Source organism: Eumetopias jubatus, unplaced genomic scaffold (genome assembly GCF_037043125.1).
Source record: "Eumetopias jubatus isolate StellerSeaLion01/CBP00866 unplaced genomic scaffold, mEumJub1_p1.0 scaffold_3, whole genome shotgun sequence".
Taxonomy (NCBI): Eukaryota; Metazoa; Chordata; class Mammalia; order Carnivora; family Otariidae; genus Eumetopias; species Eumetopias jubatus.
The window spans coordinates 193,985,329-194,007,605 of record NW_028274809.1 but is presented as its reverse complement, the minus strand read 5'-3'; the positions used below and the strand labels follow the sequence as shown (position 1 = coordinate 194,007,605).

General features: G+C 45.9%; 2 protein-coding genes across 12 annotated transcripts in view; one reads left to right on the top strand and one right to left on the bottom strand.

The window, feature by feature from the left end:
* Positions 1-11,309, bottom strand: part of SLC9D1 (solute carrier family 9 member D1) — a 49,602-nt gene extending 38,293 nt beyond the window's left edge. For 4 of the 7 annotated variants that reach the window (XM_028087348.2, XM_088021918.1, XM_088021920.1 and 1 more), the window contains exons 1-5: positions 11,105-11,307; positions 9,751-9,856; positions 4,246-4,767; positions 1,757-1,936; positions 66-257 (exon numbers count right to left, since the gene is read on the bottom strand). In XM_028087348.2, coding sequence (XP_027943149.1) covers positions 66-257; positions 1,757-1,936; positions 4,246-4,689 — 816 coding nt within the window. In that variant the 5' untranslated portion in view covers positions 4,690-4,767; positions 9,751-9,856; positions 11,105-11,307. Of the gene's footprint in view, positions 1-65; positions 258-1,756; positions 1,937-4,245; positions 4,768-9,750; positions 9,857-11,104 lie in introns of all 7 variants that reach the window. The other 3 variants (XM_028087351.2, XM_028087352.2, XM_028087349.2) reach the window with 2 other exon arrangements.
* The window catches only part of DCUN1D2 (defective in cullin neddylation 1 domain containing 2), a 33,686-nt gene continuing 22,111 nt past the window's right edge, over positions 10,703-22,277 (top strand). For 2 of the 5 annotated variants that reach the window (XR_003606755.2, XM_028087356.2), the window contains exons 1-3: positions 11,787-11,939; positions 17,794-18,195; positions 20,730-20,898. Coding sequence is in view for 4 of the 5 variants with exons in the window: in XM_028087356.2 (XP_027943157.1) it covers positions 18,021-18,195; positions 20,730-20,898 (344 nt within the window). In the remaining variant the exon portion in view is untranslated. Of the gene's footprint in view, positions 10,881-11,786; positions 11,940-12,877; positions 13,248-14,870; positions 14,933-14,968; positions 15,006-17,793; positions 18,196-20,729; positions 20,899-22,277 lie in introns of those variants that run through there. The other 3 variants (XM_028087358.2, XM_028087357.2, XM_028087359.2) reach the window with 3 other exon arrangements.

Below are 22,277 nucleotides of genomic sequence, written 5' to 3'. Positions count from 1 at the left end.
ATGTATACAAGGAAATGGGAAAGAGGGAGTGGGGATTTTGAGAGCAAAGCAGACAGACAGACCACCTTTAGGAAGTGGTGATCTGCGCGTGGAATCGTGGCATCTCTGGGCTTGGTCAAGATGTACCGGTTGTTCTGGGAGTCGATGAGCATGCTAAGGCCCAAATCATCTTCTACTTCCCGCTTTGTGAGGTTTTGCTTGGAATTGGCCTCTTCTTCTTCTACTCTGAGAACTGCCTCAAAATTGACCCCTTTCACCTGTAAGAAGAACCAATATTGTGTAATTTAAAACAAGGAAATGTTCTCAAGTTCAATTTTTAGAGCATAAATTCTATAGAGAAGTGACGGGAATGTTTCCAGTATTCTGTCATATGAAATAAAAGATTGATAAATGCTCATTAACATGAATTAGGAAAATTGTTTCAAGTAAAAAAGTGATTTAAGGGTGGAAGTGTTTAGGGTTTCTATTATTTCCAAACACCTGCTCTACTTGACTCAGGGTACAACCTGTAACAAGAAATACACATTTGGTCTTCACCCCCCTTCCTGGCTGACAGCTGCCACAAACCGTGTAATTTCCTGTGTGTAAGGTGCACCTTATGAGCCCTTTGCAACTTCACCTGAGTTCACAGCAGTGAGGGGATTTTTAGAAAGCCGCTAGCTACCCACAGGATGGGGCTGGCCACCCAAGGAACCGACCATGTGACCTCCAGGAGGAGGGGGGCTAGAGGCTGAGTTCATCACCAGCCTACACAAGGCAGCTTCCATTAAACCCTTGAAGTACAGGGTTCAGAGAGCTTCCAGGCTGCTCAGTACACGGAGGTGTTCAGCTGGGAGGGAAGGAAGCAGGCCCGAGAGCAGGGGTGCTGCTGCCACACGCTTTCACCCCTCTTCCACCTGGCTGTTTCTGAGCTGCATCCATCACAATGTCCTGGGAACCTAGCAAATAGAAACTGTCTCCTTGTGTTCTGAGAGCCCGAGGAAGGAGGTATGGGACCCTCCAAGGTGAAAACTTGGAACCCATGACTGGCATCTGAAATGGAGGACAGTGTTGGGCTGAGCCCTTTTCTGCAGGGTCCGCACTGACCCACGGTGCGGGGGGCAGAAGTGATCTCCAGGATCACGTGGTAGGGAAAGCCCGATGGCCCGACACAGAAGTACTCGGTGAGCAGTGCATAAAGGGCACATTCTTTCAAAAAGACACTCACGTGTCCTCCTCCCCTGTCAGGGTCCGCGATGTCAGAGAGCAGCCTGCTTGGCGCTCATCCGCCCCCAGCTGTGTTCCCATTTGCTTTTATTACCGCATGCTTTTCTGAGTCCTTTTTAGGACTATCAATTTTTGGCATTGATCTCACTTTCCCCAGAGAATCCTGAACATGTCACAGCAAGTGAGAGGTCTGAAAGCCTGCCAAGGATATGATTCCTATAAGGACTTTATGGCTCCCCTGGGTAGACCAGCACTGAAACCCGCCTGTCCCTGGGCAAGCTTTCTTGAGACCAGAGTCCCAGTCCCCCTAAAGGCGAAAGTGGGACAGAGACGAGCCATTGGTGGGACACTGACAAAAACATAAGGCAAAGTCAAGGGCATCTAGTGTACCTTGGCATAACCAAACCAAATCACTTTCTGAGACACAGGTGTTTTGGTTCTGTCTTCATTTTCAATCCACACTAGAAACAGACATGCCAACAAATTCAATCACACATCCTCTCTGCAAGCAGCCCGAGCAAAGAGGAAATTGTCCTGGAATGCTACTTACTGATTTATTGTCATCAAAAGCATGTTCTTCTATTTCTTCCTCTAGACGATCAGCTGCCTTTCTCACATCTTCAAGAATTTCATCAAGTATGGATAAACTTTTGTTCTGATGTTGCATATTTTTGAGAGCTTCAACTTGATGTTTTTCTGCTGCCAGAAGTTCCACATATTCTGCCTCTTCCTGTTCATTGGTGAGAAATGAAATGTGGGCTTATCAAGAAATGGGCCAGGCTAGGACTTCCTTCAGGTGCCTGGCCCGGCCACACCAACAAACATGCTCTCGCTGTCAAATATGTTCATAATCATGTAAATCTGGCTGGGGTCAACGAGAGAAGGTCAAGTATCCTAGATCACTCAAACATAACGGAGCTTACCAAAATGTTTAGGGAAAGCTATTTGTATGTACACATCAACAAATGTGATATACGACTGTCAATAAATTCTGAGGGTCACCTATTCCTACAAAACCACTCACTGAACAGATTACAGTCCAGACATCATGCCTACTAGGTATGGACGTTCAGCTGTACCCTAAAAACACCTGTGATACTTGATCATTGAGCTAAAAATTTCTAAGCAGGATATACACAAATTCCAAGTTACAAAGGAAAAATTGTTCCAGAAGAAACTGACAGCATTACTTGGGAAACTGACGGATGGTACCAACAATACCGGTATTTTAGACAATCATATTTAAGCTCAAGCTATCAATCAGATCAGCATCATTACTATTAAGATATGTAGTCGTACTTTAAAGGGGTGGGCACAGCTGGAACAGGGAAGCAGCAGGACACTGCCAAGGACAAGCATGGCTGTTTGAGAGACCCCAACTCAACACCTCTAACACACACACACACACACACACAGGTACCAACACCTGGACTGTCTCAGATGTGGGGCACAAACCATGTGTAGAAAGCATGTATAGTTGGGTCAACATCGCTCAAACTCATGTTAGTTCTCTATTTTATAGTAAAACCACTCAAATCAATACCACTACGTGCCTATCTTTAAAACCAAGGAGTTTTAATGTCTTAGCTGCAAAGGATCTGGTAAGGCAGTAACATCTGTTCAGATGAGAGCATCAAGGTCTGTTTCCAACATACAATCACACACACTAAACAGACATGCTACTGAACCAAGGCGGCCGAAAACCCTGACTCAGCCATCTACTCCATACCATGTTTCTACCAAATACACCATACTTTGGTAAAGAAAGTTTAATAAGTCTGTACCCTCTCTACTTTTTAAACTGTGTGATAATACCATAACCTTTCTAAGAAGATGAAATATTTCATATACCAATGGCCTCTGACTTCATGATGATGTGAAAGTGATACACATTCAGTAGAAACCTCACTTGGAATTTTGAAGTGATCTTTTCCTGGGCTAGCCATAGGCAGAGGGGTCCTCTCTCGTGATGCTGGGCAGTGGCATGGGACCACAGCTCCCAATCAGCCAGCGATCACATGGTAAACAATGGACACAATGACAAGCATTTTGTTTTCACTTTTAGTACAGAATTCGATATATTACATGAGATATTCAGCACTTTATTCTAAAATAGGCTTCATGTTAGATAATATTGCCCAACGGTGGGCTAACGTGAGTGTTCTAAGCACGTAATTTAAGGTAAACCAGGCTAAGCTATGGTGTTGGGCAGGTTAGGTTCATTAAATGTATTTCTGACTTGCTGTACTTTCAACTTACTGGGACAAAACCCCATCATAAGTCAAGGAAGATCAGTATTTAAAGTGCCTGGCACAGGGGCACCTGGGTGACTCAGTCATTAGGCGTCTGCCTTCAGCTCAGGTCATGATCCCAGGGTCCTGGGATCGAGCCCCGCATCGGGCTCCCTGCTTGGCGGGAAGCCTGCTTCTCCCTCTCCCACTCCCCCTGCTTGTGTTCCCTCTCTCACTGTGTCTCTTTCTGTCAAAAAAATAAAATCTTTAAAAAAAAAAATAAATAAATAAAGTGCCTGGCACATAATAAATGGCATAAATTATGGCTTAAAAAAATCATATAAATATCACATCTGATACAGTAGTTTCATCTCACCATTTTAAAAATACACTTCATCAAAATCCTTATTTCAAATGTATACATTTAAAACGAATTTTAGTATTTTTATTTTCAGTGGATGGACATTAAAGACAGCCAACCTTCACACTAAAAAGAATTGTTGTCAGAAACTCAAAATGTTGATCGCGGTTACAAATATATTTATTTCCCCGTCAGTTTACTGGGATAACTTGAGTCACTATTTTACTTACCTGGGGATTTCCACAACCGAGAAAAGAATTAGAACAAGCCCTAAAAGTCATGAACTGGAGCTATGCTACGATGTCATGCACAAGGAAGGGACATTTTTTGTATGTGTTTTGCTGTGAACAGGTGCCTGACGGTCCACAGCTGCTGGAGCACAGTGCCCACCGCCCTCTCCCCGGACTCCTTGGCCCTGCTCTCTGGCTCAGAGCGGGCGGGACTCACCTTTATCGCAGCCTCTCTCAGGGCCTCCAGACGCTGCCTACTGCTTTCCTTCATGTTCACAACATCTCTGTAGTCTCCCTGCAGGGCTCTCTGGAGGCCACAGATCGCCTGGAACACTGAGTTTTCACTTTCATTCAGCTCTTTTTGGAAAATTTCAAATGTGTGCACCTGAAATAGTTTCTCTTCATCTGACAGGCTAACATCTTTTTCTACTGCTCTGATTGCACTTTTCAGTTTGTTAAGAACCACGGTCTTTTGGCGAAGCAGCCCAGAGAGCTTTCTGCAACTATCGAGGACCCACTGCTTCCTCTGAGTGATGGCTGCCCCTCTGCCTCGGTGTAACTTGATGGCATGTTTTGCTACCTCTTCATGTTCCGCAGCATCGGCTATCAAACGAAGCAGTGGAAGCAACATCCAGAAGTAATTTTTCTCCAATACCTTCATGATCCAATTTTAGGACAGGGCAACACTGTCCGAAGGTTTCTGCTAAGGTGAGCTTGCATTTTAGATACACATTTTCAGCTGAAAAAGAGATTTACTGTCACGTATAGCTGAACAATGATTCATTACTATTGAGATCAGACTTAAAAGTATTAAATAATTACATCCAGAAAACTATTACTTTTTTGAAGATGTTATTTTTCCTAGATAAACATTAATATCTGAGCTCTTGTACCTGGATTTAAATCAAATACTGAACATTAAAGTATAGGGCCTGGTAAAGAATTGAGACTAAAAGTTACATCGAATTTAAAGGCAATTTTTTTTTCTTAAAGAAAACTTAGCCTCGTATACCTATTAAATCTACTGTGTGCAAAAGACAAAAACCAATTCAACTTAAGAGGGTCATATACCTATTAAATCTACTGTGTGCAAAAGAGAAAAACTATTCAAATTAAAGGCCAGAAAATATCATCAACTTCCGCTATCTCAGATTAGTGACTCACCTGGAGGAAACACGCTCCACATCATTTTTAAATGAAACCGTTTGAGCTACTATTAGCTTACGCTACCATATTGTTTTCTTTCCAAAATCATTAGGTATTTTGAGAAATTTCCCAAGTCACAGATGTCAAACACAGAAAAAGAAAATCACAAAACACAATCACACCTGGATCAATAGGGCTTTATTAAATGTTCAACCTTTTTTTTTTTTTTAAGATTTTATTTATTTGACAGAGAGAGACACAGCGAGAGAGGGAACACAAGCAGGGGGAGTGGGAGAGGGAGAAGCAGGCTTCCCGCCGAGCAGGGAGCCCGATGCGGGGCTCGATCCCAGGACCCTGGGATCATGATCTGAGCTGAAGGCAGACGCTTAACGACTGAGCCACCCAGGCGCCCCTGTTCAACCATTTTCTATCATCCAAATTTAGGCTCCTTCTCTCCCTCTCCTTAGGAAGCGCCCAGACACTGTGTGGGAATTTATCCTGGAAAGTGAAGCACAGACAGGACCCTGACCATGACAGGCCGAAGGTTTCACTGAAGGTTGTGCTTCGGGCAGCAGTGTGTGCTGCAGCTGAGGAGTCCTGATCACACTAGGAGGGCAGGGCTGTGTCCTCCAGAAGAGTGATCAAGGAGCAGGTACAAGCTGTATCAGCAAGGTCACCAAGAAGGAATCACCTCAGAGGTAGAAAAACGGAGAACAAAGAAGGAAGAAGTAACAAACAAAAGACAGGCCAAGCAAGCTATGCCCTAAAAAATAACCACTGAACCTGGCAACTAGATCACTGGGCACAAGTACTTATGTCAAAAAAGAAAACAAAACAAATCTGCCATTTGCACAAGACTTGCAGTTTGAAGAAAACAAAACATTACTACAAACGAATCATCAGTAGCAGCATCCCATGGATTACCACGTCAAATGTACCAGTTATCTCCCCTTCCTGAGGATCTGTTTACTCACACACATATCTGTACCTGTGTTATTAGTAATCCCAATTCTCACGAGTTTAAGCTGGTTTCCCAGGCAAAACAGGTCAGATGCAGCAAAAATAAGACTGTGACATTTCTAGAGATAAATTCTGACCAGACCAAGAAATGACAGCCAAGGGAAAGTGGAGACAAAACAGAGCTTCTGAATAACCAGCACAAGAACTCTGCAAAGACTAGCCACCCGGGGGTCTGGTGAGGGCTGAACCGAAAATACCGCTACTGGAGGATAGGAGGGGCACCTGCCAATCAAAACTCACCAGAAAAAAATTATATCCTGACTCAATATTCTGGTTAGAAAGTCAGGAAACTGCTCAATTTCAATACATTTCTGAATCCTTCAGCTCCTGATGTCAGAGAATTCACGTACCTACAACAGGTCACTTTTTTCCCAACAAGGTAGGATACATGAGAACATGCTGTCTAAATTACCCAACTTTACGTTACAGTTTTAATGTGACTTTAAGTAAATGTTACCACCTTAAAAATAAATGATTTTTTTTAAAAGATTTTATTTATTTGACAGAGACACAGCGAGAGAGGGAACACAAGCAGGGGGAGCGGGAGAGGGAGAAGCAGGCTTCCCGCGGAGCAGGGAGCCCGACGCGGGGCTCAATCCCAGGACCCCGGGACCATGACCTGAGCCGAAGGCAGACACTTAACGACTGAGCCACCCAGGCGCCCAAAAATAAATACATGATTACCTAATCATAGTAATGCCTAGCAACATAGTTAATGTCATTTTAATGACTCATTTTATTGCTAAGCTTCTACTGTTCCACGGGACAGAACAAATTCAATCACTACTTCAGAAATGCATGCTTTTTTAGTATTTTTCAGAACCGAGATAGAAATTTCCAAAGCTTTGTCAATGTTTCCCATATTCCCTAAAAGATCTCAAAAAATGATTCTTTTATGGATTTCAAACTCCAAATAACCTGCCACACAGTTTGTGAACAACACGCCTCCATTCATCTCTGGTTCCTTCCCCAAACAAGTTCCTGAAATTAAATACTTATAACTACCCCACAACACATGAGGGACTATTAATTTTTATGAGAAATCATTAAGAATTTTAGTTGTGGTCATATAATATTTCCACCAAAACAAGCTTATATCATGAACATGAAACTGAAATTATTTATAGACTCTGAAAATATCAATCACTCCTTCTTCATAAATTCAATTTCATCTTACCTTCAAACTTGGTTACCAAATCCTTTGGACTACTAAATTGTAGCATGCTTTTTCTTGAGTAAATAATAAACATTCTTAGCTCCAGTGTTTTGTTATTATTACCTTCAATTATAAAAAAGACACTTTGGATTTACTGTTTTTATAATGAATTCCTAGAATTTCTATATCTTTTTTTTTTAAGATTGTATTTATTTATTTGAGAGAGAGAGAAAGATAGTGTGCACACGCCCATGAGCAGGGGGGAAGAGGCAGTGGAAGAGGGAGAAGCAGGCTCCCTGCTCAGATGTGGGACTTGGTACCATGACCCCGAGATCATGACCTGAGCCAAAGGCAGACACTTCACCAACTCAGCCACCCAGGCGCCCCTAGAATTTCTATATCTTGATTCACTGATCCAACCTCAGTGGATCTCAAGGGTGCGTGAGGGCAGCCCATCACACAGGGCCCACAACTCCTTTTACACAGTATTGCGGAATGACAAACTGTGGAGGGGGAGAGCAGACAGGGGCTCTCAGGGGTCAGGGAAGGGGGAGGAGGTGCCCTGTGGATGGAAATGGTCTGCGTCGTGGCAGTGCCGGTGGCCCCAGGAATCCACACGTGACAGAATCACACAGATCGGAACACACACAGACACACGAGTGCAGTGAGCGGACTGGAGTGATGCAGTCTTCTGCTTATACCATATGTTTTGTCAGGAGTTATCACTGGGGAAATCTGGGTGAAGAATCTGTGGGATTTCTCTGTATTAGTTCTTATAACTACATATGAGTCTATAATTATCTCAAAAGAAAGTTTTAGAAAGTCAATATAAAAGCTTATTGTTTCCCACTAAGCCCTTATTTTGTGTAATGATCACCATTTATGTTGCAGAACAAGGAAAACATCCCCCTGACATTTTTTTATATTTTAAACTAGGAAATGCCCTAAACCAGAGCCAAAGGTTTTCAAAATGTCTCTGCTATAGTAAAACACAAGATTACTTTTCATTTACAGCAACAGCAAAATCAGTACTTTTTTTTTTTTTTAAGATTTTATTTATTTGAGAGAGAGAGAGAATGAGAGACAGAGAGCATGAGAGGGAAGAGGGTCAGAGGGAGAAGCCGACTCCCCGCCGAGCAGGGAGCCCGATGCGGGACTCGATCCCGGGACTCCAGGATCATGACCTGAGCCGAAGGCAGTCGCTTAACCAACTGAGCCACCCAGGCGCCCAAAAATCAGTACTTTGAACACAACCCACCCCCAAAGGTTTCATTTACACATTTCCAACATTAATTAAAACATATATCCACAGCTTTGCCAAATTTCTAATGCGTGTTGCTTGCTTGATAAATGCAGAACACGATTCCCAAAACTTACCTTAAAACTGATGAGACTACTCGATCAAGAACAAAAATATTTAATAAATGTCTTAAGTTATTCAGGATAAAAAGGCAAATGGGTTCACCATTAAGCCCACTCAAAAAATCAAAAAACAAAAAAAAACTTCCAGTATTTTCAGGGGCGCCTGGGTGGTTCAGTCAGGTCCAGTTCAACCAAAACCAAGAGCGTCCAACTCTTGGTTTCAGGTCAGGTCATGATCTCATGGATGGTGGGGGTTGAGGCCGGTGTCAAGCTCCACACTCAGCAGGGAGTCTGCTTGAGATTCTCTCTCTCCCTCTGTCCCTCCCCCACCACACACACGCTCTCTCTCAAATAAATAAATAAATCGTTAAAAAATAATTTCCAATACCTTTAATTTACTGTCGTATGAAAATCACGTTACTCTTATTCTCTCGAAAATCTTTAGTAATTCAGAAATGTTATGTCATTTATTGGATAAAAAGCTCAAAATCAAAGCACAATAATGTAGTCTAAAACCAGCCTTTTTCGGAGCAAAGTCACCCAGGTTAAAGATTTCTCCCACATGCCTCTAACTCTGAGCTCTATCAGGACTGCAGGGCATGTAAAGGGACTATTTCCTTAGACATCTGGTATAAGACAGAGTCCTAGAGTCCTGGGGTTGCTGAAGTCCCTTCAGGGAAGGGGGTTGGGGAGGCAGAGGGGGAGGGGAAACAGAAGGAGCAGCAGCTCCTCTATTTTTTTCAATTTTCTATAATGGGCTAAAATTTGAAAACCTCATGGCTCTGCCTCCCAGCCTTTTGCTTATGTGTAGCGACAGGATCCTCCATCATCTCTCTTCCTCTGGACCTTCCAAACCCACTTTCTCCAATTTTCCTGATCAAACTGCTAAGAAGAATCTAGTTCATTCACCTTACTAGTACAGCAACCACTGTCTGTCCGGCAGAGGCCAACCCAGCCAGGCTCCAGCACAGCACTTCGGGGGGACCCCAGCCACATCCACTCAGCTGAACCGAGGCCCTAAGTGTGGGGCGTACTGACCTGGTACCCACGGCGGTGCCTGGCGCCCCGTGCAGGAGATCCCAGAGCAAGCAGCGTGGGCGTGCAGGAATAAAGTTAGCAACCAACACCGGTCATTTAGCTTCTTCTGAAACAGGAAAACATAAAGATCATTTGCAGAAATGGTTTAACGTTGGAATTTCTTTGTGATACCAGCACAACACAGGAAGGAACAGGAAACAAAAGCTGCACTCATGGAAAGGTCTTGGGGAGCAAACTCCGCAACGGAAATAACCTCCCTCAATCTAATTCGGGGAGGATTTCAAATAGGAACAATTTGAATGACAGAAGTATAACTCTTAAAAGATCAAACACTTATAATCTTATAAATACAACTTCCAGATTTATATCTAATTGGTAAAATAAGTAGAGAACGAGTTAATAGAAAGGAAAATGAAGGAAGCTAAATTCTTACGGACACGAAAAAGCTTTAAAGTACTTAATGTTAACTAAACGACAAAAACCACGTCCTCCACTAAGTAGTCCAAGCCTTGATACACTATTTTTTAAAAAGCTGATACTGCAAGAAAAGACCGAGAACCAGTAAGACGCTCTGATCCGAAGGACGACCACGAAGACGTCTGGAGGCGGAGGAGGAGGAGGCTGGGCTACGCCCCCCCAGACAGCTGTGGCCTCACGAGCGAGCGGCGGCGCGGCCCCGGCTCCCTTCCGCTCGTTTCGCGCGTGCCGTCAGCTAAGATCCCGAGAGGACCGAGCGCAGGGCCCGTGAGGAGGCCCCCGCTCTCCCTCCACGGCCAGGAAAGCAGGCACGGGGTCGGGGGGGCCGGTCAAGGTCGGCTGCTGCGGAGCAGTCGGCCGGCGCGCGGGCCCCTCCCAGCTCCTGCGGCCGGGACGCCGAGCTGGCCTCGCAGATCTCGGCCGCAGGCGCCCCCCGCCCTCGCCCGGGAGCTGCGGGCCTGCGGCGGCCGCCGAGGGGGCCTCCGGGGCCAAGCGGGCGGGCCGCGCCCCGCCCTCCGTGGGCCTCCCCTTTACCAGAGTGGCTACCCGCGGGCACCTCAGAGCCGGGCGGGGACGGAGCTGCTGCTCGGGGAAGCCAGGAGCTGACCGCAGGCTCTTCTCCGTCGCCCCTGGCAGCTTCCACGGTTTTGCCAGTAAGTGTGAGTCCTGGCGCTGCAGCGCCCCGCCCCGGGCCCGGCCCTCCAGTCCTGGCGCCCGGGGCCACCGGGTGGGGGACCACGCAGCAGCAGACGCGGAGCGGGGGAGACCGCCGGCACGCAGCCCGGAGCAAGGAGGAGCGGGGGAGGGACGCGGGGCAGGGGAGACCCCCCGGCAGGGCGCCTCGAGGCCCCGCGCCCGAACTGCGGGCAGCGCTCACCTGGACGCGGCCCGGCAGCCGCGCCTCCTAGGCCCGGCTCTCCGGCGCCGGGAGCCAAGGAGCCGACGGCGTCGCGCCTGACTCGCATCCCTTTCCGGGCGGCAGGCCCGCCCCCGGGGCGGGGACCCGGACGCCGTCGGGCGCGGGGAGGCCTGGCCGTCCGTCACCCTCCCCGGAACGCCGTCGCCGCGGACGCGGCCCAGAGAGGGGTGCGTTCCCCCTCAGGGGGGCGGGGCCTGCGTCCCGTCGGCCCTCGGGCGGCGCAGGGCACGTCGGGATTCGTAGGCGAGGGCGGGCTTGGGTCCCGCCGGGCGGCGCAGGGCACGTCGGGATTCGTAGGCGAGGGCGGGCTTGGGTCCCGCCGGGCGGCGCAGGGCACGTCGGGATTTGTAGGCGAGGGCGGGCTTGGGTCCCGCCGGGCGGCGCAGGGCACGTCGGGATTTGTAGGCGAGGGCGGGCTTGGGTCCCGCCGGGCGGCGCAGGGCACGTCGGGTCGGAGTAGGGAGCGACGCCCGCGAGTCTCATTGTTCTTGGGCGGCGCTGTGCACGTCGGAGCCCGGACGGAGCGCGGGAGGCGGGGGTCCCGTGAGGCCCCGGGCCACGCTGTGCACGCTGGGAGCTGGGGGGGCGAGGCCTGGGCGCCTCCCGTCCCCGGGCGGCCCGGTGCACGCCGGGAGTTGGAGTTCCGCGGGTGTGGACCTGTCGCGGTCCCCCGCGCTCCTTCCCGGGCGGGCGTCCCGGGCGCCGACGCGGAGGAAGAGGACAGCGCGCCGGGCCGGGGCGCCTGCGCAGACGGCCGGAGCCGGCGGGAAGCTGGGGTGCGCCGCGGAGAATGGTAGGTGATCCGTGGCGTCTCCTCCCACCGGGTCCCTCCTGCGCGCCGCGGGCCGAGGGAGCCCCGGGGTCGGGGCGGGAGCCGGGGAGCGCCGGCGTCGCGCCTCGGGGGCGGGACTGGGGCGGAGGCTGGGGAGCCCGGCGAGCGCGGGGCGCGAAGGTCGCCGGAGTGGCGGGCCGGCCGGCCGGCCTCGGGCCCGGAGGGCTCCGCAGGCAGGCGCGCAGGTGGGAGCCTGCGGGTGTCTGACGAGGAGGAGGCGACTCTGAACAGGGCTGGAGCGGACACGCGGGCAGCCGGGGGGACGAGGAGGAAGGCCCCTGGTCCGGAGAAGAAGCGGGGAAAGTAGCGCTTTGGAGCATTACCGCTAACGCAGAGCGGCCGGCAGGTGGCCTGGGGAGTCAGGAAGGTGGCGCGGCAGGCAGGGCCTGTGTTCCGTGCGCAAGGGTGGAGTTCGTCCGGGAGACCCTGGCGGCGCAGGAGGTTTTCGGAAGCGGCGTGGGCTGTGGTCCTGTTTGTGTTTTGTCGGGGGAATAGGAGTTGGACCGGAGGGCTCAGGGTTGCGGGGAAGACCGGTGAGAAGCTGTTGTGATAATCCAGGCCGGAGGAGGTGACGCTCTGTAGGAACAAAAAGGAGAACTGGAGGGAGGGAGAGGATCTTCACTGGACTACGAAGACCCCGCTTACCGGCTCCCGGCTTGGGCGCCTGAGCCCCTGGTGACATTATTGGCCAGAATCGGAAGTCTAGAAGGAAGAGCAGGCTTATGTGGAAGATAATACGGTCATGCCGAGGGGGAGACATAGAGGGACCGCTCAGAAGAGGGGCTTCTGGAAATAAACACCTGTTTGAGATGTAGTGCAAACTGTGGTCGTGGGGGGGGGTCACCATTTGTTCAATAAATTTAAAGGTTTCTCTGTGCAAGGAAGGTAGGGGACTGGGTGCGGGGGTTGGACCCTGAGCAAGACAGATGTGGGTCAGGCGTTCATGGAGCCTCTTCCCTGGCAGACGGGACAGGCACTAAGGCGCACCTATTTTATTACGGTTGGGGTAAGGGCTCGGGAGAGGCACAGGTTCTAGGAATCTGTGGGATGGGCTGGGTGATTGTGCCCCGGGCTGAGGCAACAGAGCCTTCACCAGAGGAATACAGAGTGTAATGCAGTGTGGGCTGTATTCTGCAGAATGAGAGATGTGGGAGGGGCGGCCAGTTGGTTGCAGCACTCCAGGCAGAAGCAACAAAATAGGTGGTTGGAGATGACAGTTTCCAGGACCCGGAAGATCCACCGAGCTGGAGTGCAGAGAGCCAGAGAAAGGTGATGCGCAGGAGACCGGGGAGGGGACAGGAATCGGGTGTGCAGTCTTCTAGGGCACAGGAAGAGAAGGTTCCGTGTTTGTCCTCATGCTTGTGGGGGGCAGGTGGGAGGGTTTCAAACAGGAGGGAGATGGTCCGGGAGGAATGTGTAGGGGAAAGAGTGGAGGCTTGAGAGTTAGGGAAGGAGGAGCAGAGAAGGAGGCGGAGGAGGGCTGGTCAGAGAAACAAGAAGACCAGGGCGAGTTGGCTTAGAAACCCGGAGGGAGCAGGGGCCTCAGAGCGGCTGCACTGCCCGGGCAGGAGGAGCCCTCCCCAGCGGGGCGGGCTTCAGGGGGCGGGGCTCCGTGGGCTGGCGGCCAACTTGTGAAAGCGTGCGGAGCCATCGCTGCACGGGTTGAAGATCCAGGAGTGTGTAAGGGGACACTTGGATTTAACTCCACCCCAGCCTGCTGTACACCAAAGCAGAAAATTGGAGTGACAAAGTTTATGTCGTTAATTTGATCAGTATGGTTGTCCCGGCTGCCCCTAACCAAAGATTTTGTCATATTAAGTGTCTGTGGACGGGCACTGCAACAGTAACTGTTTCTTGGGGCGCCTGGGGGGCTCAGTCAGTAAAGGGTCTGCCTTCAGCTCAGGTCATGATCTCAGGGTCCTGGGATTGATTCCCGTGTCAGGCTCCCTGCTCAGCGAGGAGCCTGCTTCACCCTCTGCCTGCCACTCCCCCTGCTTGTGTGCTTGTTCTTTCTGTCAAATAGATAAAAATCTTTTTAAAAAATTACTTTTTTTTTCTTTTTTTCATTTTGTATGTGGGCAATCTTGGTGCCCAGATTATATAGGTGATTTTTTTCAAAGTCACAGTTGAAATGTTTTAGACTTTTTCTATAGAGATTTTATTTGATTTTCTACTGGATTGTCCATATTTTTATTTCAAAAATTGTGTATATTTAAACAAAATAAAACAATTGAACACTCCCCATCCCCCCCCCAAAAAGCTGCTGTTAATTTCCTTGATGCAGTAAGCCTTAGTGAGGGCCATGAGCTTGAAGGGTAGGCCCTGGTCCTGCCAAATATGGGCCTTCATTAATTTTACATGGATTCAGCCCGTCTAAGTGGATCCAGAGCTTGCTTCTATCCCCTGTAATTTTTTAGTTTATGAGACATTTCCTTGTAGAAAGCTATATGCCAGTTCCTTTTTCTACAGATTGCAACTTGAGTCTCCTAGTTCCTTTTGGACGGGAAGCACACATAGTCTTTATACTTAGCCACTGAGCATTGTTTCAGTCACAGCTACTTTCTGGAGAAACCTGTAAGGTGTAACATCACATTGTTGCATGTCGATTGAGAATCCCTTTCCTATTCATTCTGGCCACAGACTTTTATGGGCTAAGCTTAGACCCATGGCTGCTCCTACACACCCAGAGCCAGCACCCGTGGCCCTCGGCACTTGGGATAAATGGAGGAGGGGCGGACTTGTGATCTCTCACGTCCGCCACTTCGTAACTTACATAGCAACATTTCAAGCCACTTTGCCTGGCTTGGTCCATACACTCCTGTATCTCTTTTTCTAGAGTTTTCAGAGTATTCTTCTTTACACTGTTGATATAACTATTTTGTCATGTATTAGGAGAAGCTTCAAGAGGTGATTATCAGGAAAAGTACCTCAAGACCAGACATCAGATCTTCCAGGTATCTGCCAACATTTACTTGGTGTGGATCCATCAGCTGTGTGATCCTGGTGAAATACTTCAGTTATCCAACAGTATGCTACTCTGTTAATTAATCTTGGAGGTTTTAAGAATGCTATGTTGAATTTTTTTTGAAGTAGAATCCATATAACATAAAATTAGGTATTTTAAAGTGTATAATTCAGTGGTGTTGAGGACATCCACAATGTTGTATTATCACCACTGGCGAGTTCCAAACCCCTTCACGATCCTCAAGGAAAACCCCATGCCCATTGAGCAGTCACTCCCCATACCACCCCCCCCAAGGCCCTGGGCAGCCACTGGGCTACTTTCTGTCTATGGATTTGCCTATTTGGGTATTTCATATAAATGGAATCATATGACATCTGGCTTTTCGTGTCTGACTTCTTTCACTTGGTATAAAGTTTTCAAGCTTCATCCACATCGTAGCATTTTTCAGTACTTTGTTCCTTTTTATGGCTGAATTTCATTGTTTATGTGCACCAAATTTTATTTTACAACCATGACAGAATTTTAAAATCTAGCACCGATGACGATTTGCATAATACAGATGTTAGGAGCATTGATCGCTAGTGATGCGCTGGTAGGTATCGAACATCTCTCTCCACTTTAGTTACTGAGGGAGTCCTTGGCTTTACCCACCCTCCCTCGGGGAGGTGATCACCTTCATGAAAGATGCTGCTTTCCCTTTTGTCAGCTCACTGTCAAAGCATATGGGACCTGTCCTTATTTAGCTAAATTCGATCTTACCAGAAAATACAACCTCGAGCTCTTTGTCTAGTTCTTTTCAGTGGCTCAATTTCAGGAAATAGCATACAGAATATATATTCTGTATATTCCTCTAGAGTCTAGATTAGGATTAGAAACTGCAGCCCACAGGCTCATTGCCCATGTGTGTAAATGAAGTTTTATTGGTGTACAGCATATCCGTCATGTACACATTGCAGAACTGAGTAGCTGCAACAGAGACCAGTGGCCCCTCATCTACCTTACTGGGCCTTATAACCTAAGTTTCACCTTCCCTTTGCCTCTGAGGAACCAATAGGTAGGCTTCAGTGATCTATGAAAACACCCACATTTTATGCAAAACCACATGTTTTGCTGGAGAGAGGATCTGTGATTTTCACCAGTTTCCAGAAGGGACCCAAGACCCCAAATGATGAACAGTCCTTGTTCTAAGTTGCCAAAAGGTCAGTGCCCTGTGTTATGCTTCATCAGCAGTTCTGAGACTTGCTAGAACCCTGTCCTCTAGGCACTTTAAAAAATTGCTGGAGCCCCAAAGAGCTTTTGTTTATTTGAGTTGTAGCCATCGGGATTTACTGTATTAGAAGTCACAATGAAAAGTTTAAAAACATTTGTATATTTAAAAATAACAATGATCAGCTGATTGCATATTTATGTTGCATTTTTGCAAGGATCACAAGTCACGGGGTGGCCTCCGCTGCATTCCAGTGAGCATGAGAAAGGCAGATAATGGCTTGGGATTGTTGTGAAGGTAGTTTTGTCTTGGTGGAACCCCTGAGAGGTCTCAGGGCCCTGGGATGCCCAGACCGTACCTGGGGAGCGGTGTATTTGGACTGCATTATGTTATTCTCCTGGTGAATTGTACTCTGATATTTTGGCATCAGCATGAAGTAAGGGATGCTGTGAGAAGCAGCTTTGGGAGCTTGCTCTGCTGTTCAGGGTCGGCATTGGGGGAGGGGCTGGTCTGCTTCGAAGGGGCAGGAAGGGCATGGGGCAGTCGCCCTTTCATGAGTGACCACAGGGGCCACTCCTTTGGGTTTCAGTGCCAGGAGGAGCTGGGCCACCTCTGAGCCACTGGTAGGTTTTTAAATCTTACGAAAACAGATTTTCCTGACCAATCCTGTTTTCATCTTTGGTTTGGCAACTGGGAAGCTCAGAGCCGAATTTGTAGCCTGCGTTCAGCTCTTGGGTGTGGTGTGTGTGTCTGAGTCTCACCCCCGACTTTCCTGCTTTTCCCTCCTCAGTCTCTCCAGAGGCATGTGTATTCCATTTACGTATTTCTGTGAGCTCTAATGTACTGTGTGTGGTTTTATAAACTGTCACATCCTTTTTTTGAACGAGATTGACTATAAATCCTTTCAAGTGGAACTTTTCCTCTTATATTACTTTGTGAAACGTTTTAGAGCATTAGCATCTAGTAGGTTAGAGTCTGTTGATTTACAGAGGCCAGGGAGTTACTTTCGTTTCTGATGTCCTTTTCGTCAGGTTACCTTAGATAAGTCCAAACCTAACCATTCCGTATCTGGACGTACTGGGACGCTATTTTGTTTCCTTACATACTATATATAGTACAGTCACTTGGCAGTTTTGTTATTTACTACCTCCCACAGCCTCTGCCCTATTTTTCCATTTTATTTCTGTCTCATATACAAAGATATTTCTGTTATTTATATTATTACATTTAGTCATAACAGGCTTTTTGTGGCTGCTTTGGAACTTTTGTAAGTGGTGTTTAACACTATTCTTAGTTACCTGTATATGTTTTCATCAGTGTGGCTCTGCTGATTTTAAACAGGGAAAAACAAAACATTGATGTTTACAAACTGTGAAGCCCTTCTATTCATTAGAGCCTGAAATTAACTGAAGCTAAAGAGGACCCTGCAGATGGGCTGTGGTGATACGGTCGTGCCTTGGGTCTAACACCCAGCCTTGCTGCTTTTAGAAGAGGGATTTTCCTGAGACTTAGGGAAAAAATAATGTGTTTTATGCAAATTGAAGTGGGTAGAGATCAAAATGTATTTTGTATAAAATACCGATTCTCATAATTGTTTGAAGATTACACTTTGCGTATTTGTTATTAAATTGCTGTCATTTCAGTTTTCAGAAGACCGTGCAGTCTTCTCGAGTAATGAAGAACGAGGCATGTTGTCCCGGGGTTCTGCAGTGAAGCTGACCCAGTGAGAAACAGCGAAGTCCAGTTAGAATAGCAGCAGTAGTCATGGGACGCTGAAACAAAGCTCTGGACCAGTGGTGTTGGCTTTCCTGCTGCTTCTGTGCCCCACACGTACACGTAGGTCACCTCGGAAGAACACGGCCTCCAGTTTATGGCATTTCCTCACTGTGGCCAAAGGAGTGCCGTGTGCTGCGTGACGCAGGATGAGTGGAAACTAGACGTGGCTGCAGACAGCTTCTTACCAAACCCAGACTCTTTCCTCAAGGAGCCCATGAGGAGCGCAGTGGACAGAAAGAAGCTGGAGCAGCTGTACGACAGGTACAGAGGTAGGAGGCCGCGGCGGGGGCAGACGGCAGGCAGCTTGCTTCCGTCTCCGGGGAGCGGGAGTATTCTGGCTCCTCAACTTCTCAGGCCGAGTTCACAAGACCTCCAGAAGGCTATTTCCCCTCTTTCTGGGACTCCGCTGCAGCGTCCAGTCCGTCTGCAGGGAACCTGGGCTGGGGTGACAGGAGAGGGGTCTGCAGACGCATTGGTGGTGAGCCCGCCGGGGCAGGGTCTGCGGCACACGCGCCCAGCTGCAGCATCGTCTCCTGCTGTAGGGGGTGCTGTCCCGGCCACACGCTGATTTTCCCCCACACTTGTGTGTAAACTGGAGGATTCCTGGCGAGAAGGCAGTTGAAGAAGTAACTCTGACCTGAGGGTAGAAGTCATCTTTCTGCTAACACAGTGTAGCCACGTGGTGGGCCTGGAGCCACTGGGCGGTTGAGGAAGCTGGCCCCGGGGCGGGGGGGGGGGGGCTCTTAGCAAAGAAACGTTTGTGCTATAAATTGGGGACATTGTTGTTTTATTAAAATCAGCACTTAGAATGGAGCTTTCCCCATCAAAATATGGTCGTGCTGCAGGAAGAAGTCTCTCTGACGAATCTGTACCGATCAAATCCCTCAGCAGGCTGTCCGATTTCACATCACATGTCCAATCCATGCTGGAATTGGAGAGGCAACAAGTCTTCAAAGTTTATTTTTTCTTTCTAGCACTTTCTAAGGTTAACCTTCAAAAACCTCATTTAAACAAGTATTACCCCAAACAGAATAACTCCTGGGCTTTAAATTCTTGTTTACTTTCATTTTTTACTTTTGAAAATATCAAGTGTATATTTTAATCTATTTAGATCTGAAAAATAGATTAAAAATTACATTCTTTTTTTTTTGTCTTTGGCACAGAAACATACTCTGTGGTAGAAAGACCAGATTTGTATTTGAAAATGAACATTGGTTTTCAAAATGAAAAATCATTGTTTTTAATAAGCTTTAATGTGCTTTAATTTTTTTTTGTCTAAGTTAATTGTGGAGCTGTTTGTGAGTCACATGCTATGCAGATTTCTGAAGTGATTCAAATATGTCTAGCGCCTTTAAAAATATACTTTGTGAGAGTTATTACTTTAGTTTAAACAGTATCCTTTTATCATTTAATTTTATTCATGCAATTCTTGTCATTTAAAGTAGACACATTGTGCAATCATCTTGGGTCTAGAAATAAGTATATTGTTCAAAGACTGTTAACGAATATAATGTTGGTTATTATGTTAACGTATGCAAATGAATGAGTACTTCCACACTTTAAAATAGTCAGTATTATCGCTTGTGAAATTTATGAGGTGAGGGCCTTGAGGGCAATTTTGCTCTCCTGAAGATCTCTAACTCTGGGAGCATTGAATAATAGGCGGGTGAGAAGCAGAAGCCCAGTTGGACAACTGCTTGCTCATTATATAGGACAGCAGGTTGGGAGGAAGCATGTGCTTTCATTTGTTTAATTTACGGCATACTTTTTATTTTATTTCATTTTGGTAACGACATGCCTATAAAAATGTAGCATATACTTAAGTGACCAAAGTTAGATTTTATGTGATGGAAGAAAAGTTTGTGACACTTAATCTTTATTTGAGCAAAGAAGCTACAAATTTTCTATTCATACCTTCTAAACCAACAGAATTAACACATACGTCATGATGATACATTAGTACACGCACATTCTATTGGAAATTACTAGACCTAGTTTGGTGAGGTCTTGCTGAGATGTTTCTAATAGATTTTACTTTTTGATTTTCTGATAAATGCTAAGTTCCTTAATTTCATTTCTAAATCAGAAATGGGGAGTGAGGGAGGCCTGAATTTCTAAGCCATTAAATGTGGATTCATGAACTAAATGATTTTGAGACCTAAATGTTGTACGGTAGCATTAAAATTATAGCAAATGAAATCACTTTGAAAAGAAAAACATCAGTTTCTCTATTGTTTTGGCAGGGTTGTGATAAAAACTTACAATATTGTAAACACTTTACATGCAGTATTTTTTAAGTATTTTTAAAATTTTAAAATATTTTTAAAAATTACAGATTTTTAAAAATTTTTAAGTAATCTCCATACCCAACTTGGGGCTCAAACTCATGACCCTGAGATCAAGAGTTGCACACTCCCCCTGCCCCGACTGAGCCAGCCAGGCGCCCTACAATGCAGTTAGGGTTAGGGTTAGGGTTGCCTTTGGGCAAACTAGAATTGTGTAAAGTTGAATTTTTATTTTACTTTATGGAAATTAAATTTTTTCTTAATGATTAGGTCTTCTCAAAGAAGTTGTGGTATTCTTTTTTTCTTCCCCTAAACTCCAGTAACCTAGATTTTTAAAATAGGGCTTTTTTTCTGGATAAATTATTATATGCTGCTGTTTCATATACAGTAGAAAATTGTGGTCCATTCATTGATTGATATATCTGAAACATGCTTTCTAGGGCTATGATTCTAACCACCCATTTTAGTGGTACTTTTCAAAATAGCAAAATTTCTTTCTCTCTTGATTTTAACTGTAGACCCACAAGATGAAAATAAAATTGGAATTGACGGGATTCAACAGTTTTGTGATGACTTAAACCTAGATCCTGCCAGTGTCAGCGTTTTGGTTATAGCGTGGAAGTTCAGGGCAGCGACGCAATGTGAATTTAGCAAAAAGGAATTTGTAGATGGCATGACAGAGCTTGGGTAAGTAAATTGGTCTCAGTTTAAATTTTTTCAAAAAGGAAGATGCTTTCAACATTAATTATTTTTCAACAACCTATAAACATTCATTTCAAATTAATTTATTTTCCGTATGTATCTTAAAAATTTTTTGTGCCTCTTCTCTATTAATAATAGCCTTTGGTTTCCTTTTAAACTCCAGTTAAAGTTTTATTTAATACTTTTATTCAGATTAATCCCTTTTATAATTTACTTTTTTCTTTTTAATTTTTATCCCTCCAGTTTTGAAGTCACAGTAAATATCAGGGTGTTTTTGTTTGTCTTCAGCCATTCAATTTATTTTATGATGCTGTATCCTAAATGTATTATTTGTATTGCTATGTTAAACATCAATAAAATATCATTTTGGTTTTTTGCTTGTAACACTTCTCTGTTCTACCCACAGGGTTGGTATAAAAGCTTCATTAATTACTTAAGATGTTTCTCACTTGTAAGATAAGTCAGAGAAGTAAATGAAAGCATGTAATGTTAATGTCTTAATCATGAAGCTTACTGAGCTATTTCTTAGGGTGGTCTAAATGCCAACTTGCTTGACTTGCTGATACTGTGATATTTTAGTGTTGACAACTTAAACTAGCTTATTTTTAGCTGCTGAAGGAGCTTAAAAGTCTAAGGTAAACATGTTCTTAAGGCATGGACTTACAGCTTCCCAGGGGGAAAAATAGAATGGTTTTTCCACTAAATGGATGAATCTGTTATATATAACAGCCTTGTGTGTTTAGATGATAAACTCTACAAGACTTACCCTACTGCTGCTGGTTGTATAAAACCAAACAAAAGACATCACTGCGACAATGGTGTGACAGCACATTGTTTCATGTTCTGTGCGCTCAGGAAAGCCAAGGTGAACTACAGGGAATTTTAGAATGGAAGACACCTATTACAGAATATCCTCCTGGCATTGTACTACACTTTACCCCATCTGCTAGAACCTTCCCCAAATGGGAGATTTTGGAAATAAGTGCTTCTTATGGAAACACTTGCATTTCTTAGGCATTATATAGAAATATGTTGTAGGGTAAATTTTAAAAAATTCCTGTCATCCTAATGAGTGTTATAATTTAAAACATGTATTTTTAAGATTTTGAGTGTGAATCTTCCCAAAATGTGTTAGATAAATTCATGCCTCCTTATATGTATTTTAAGATTATAACTTAGTGCTACTTAATGGTGCAGCTCTTCACATCTCACAGGGCAGTTAAAAGGGAAAGCACTTTGTAAATATTAAAGTACTGTATACTAAGTATCATCAGTGTGACAGTAAACTATATTGTAGAGATAACCTCAGTGCTTTTAGGGATATAAAAGACTGTTGTAGTCCAAACAGCACTAAGCTTTAAAAA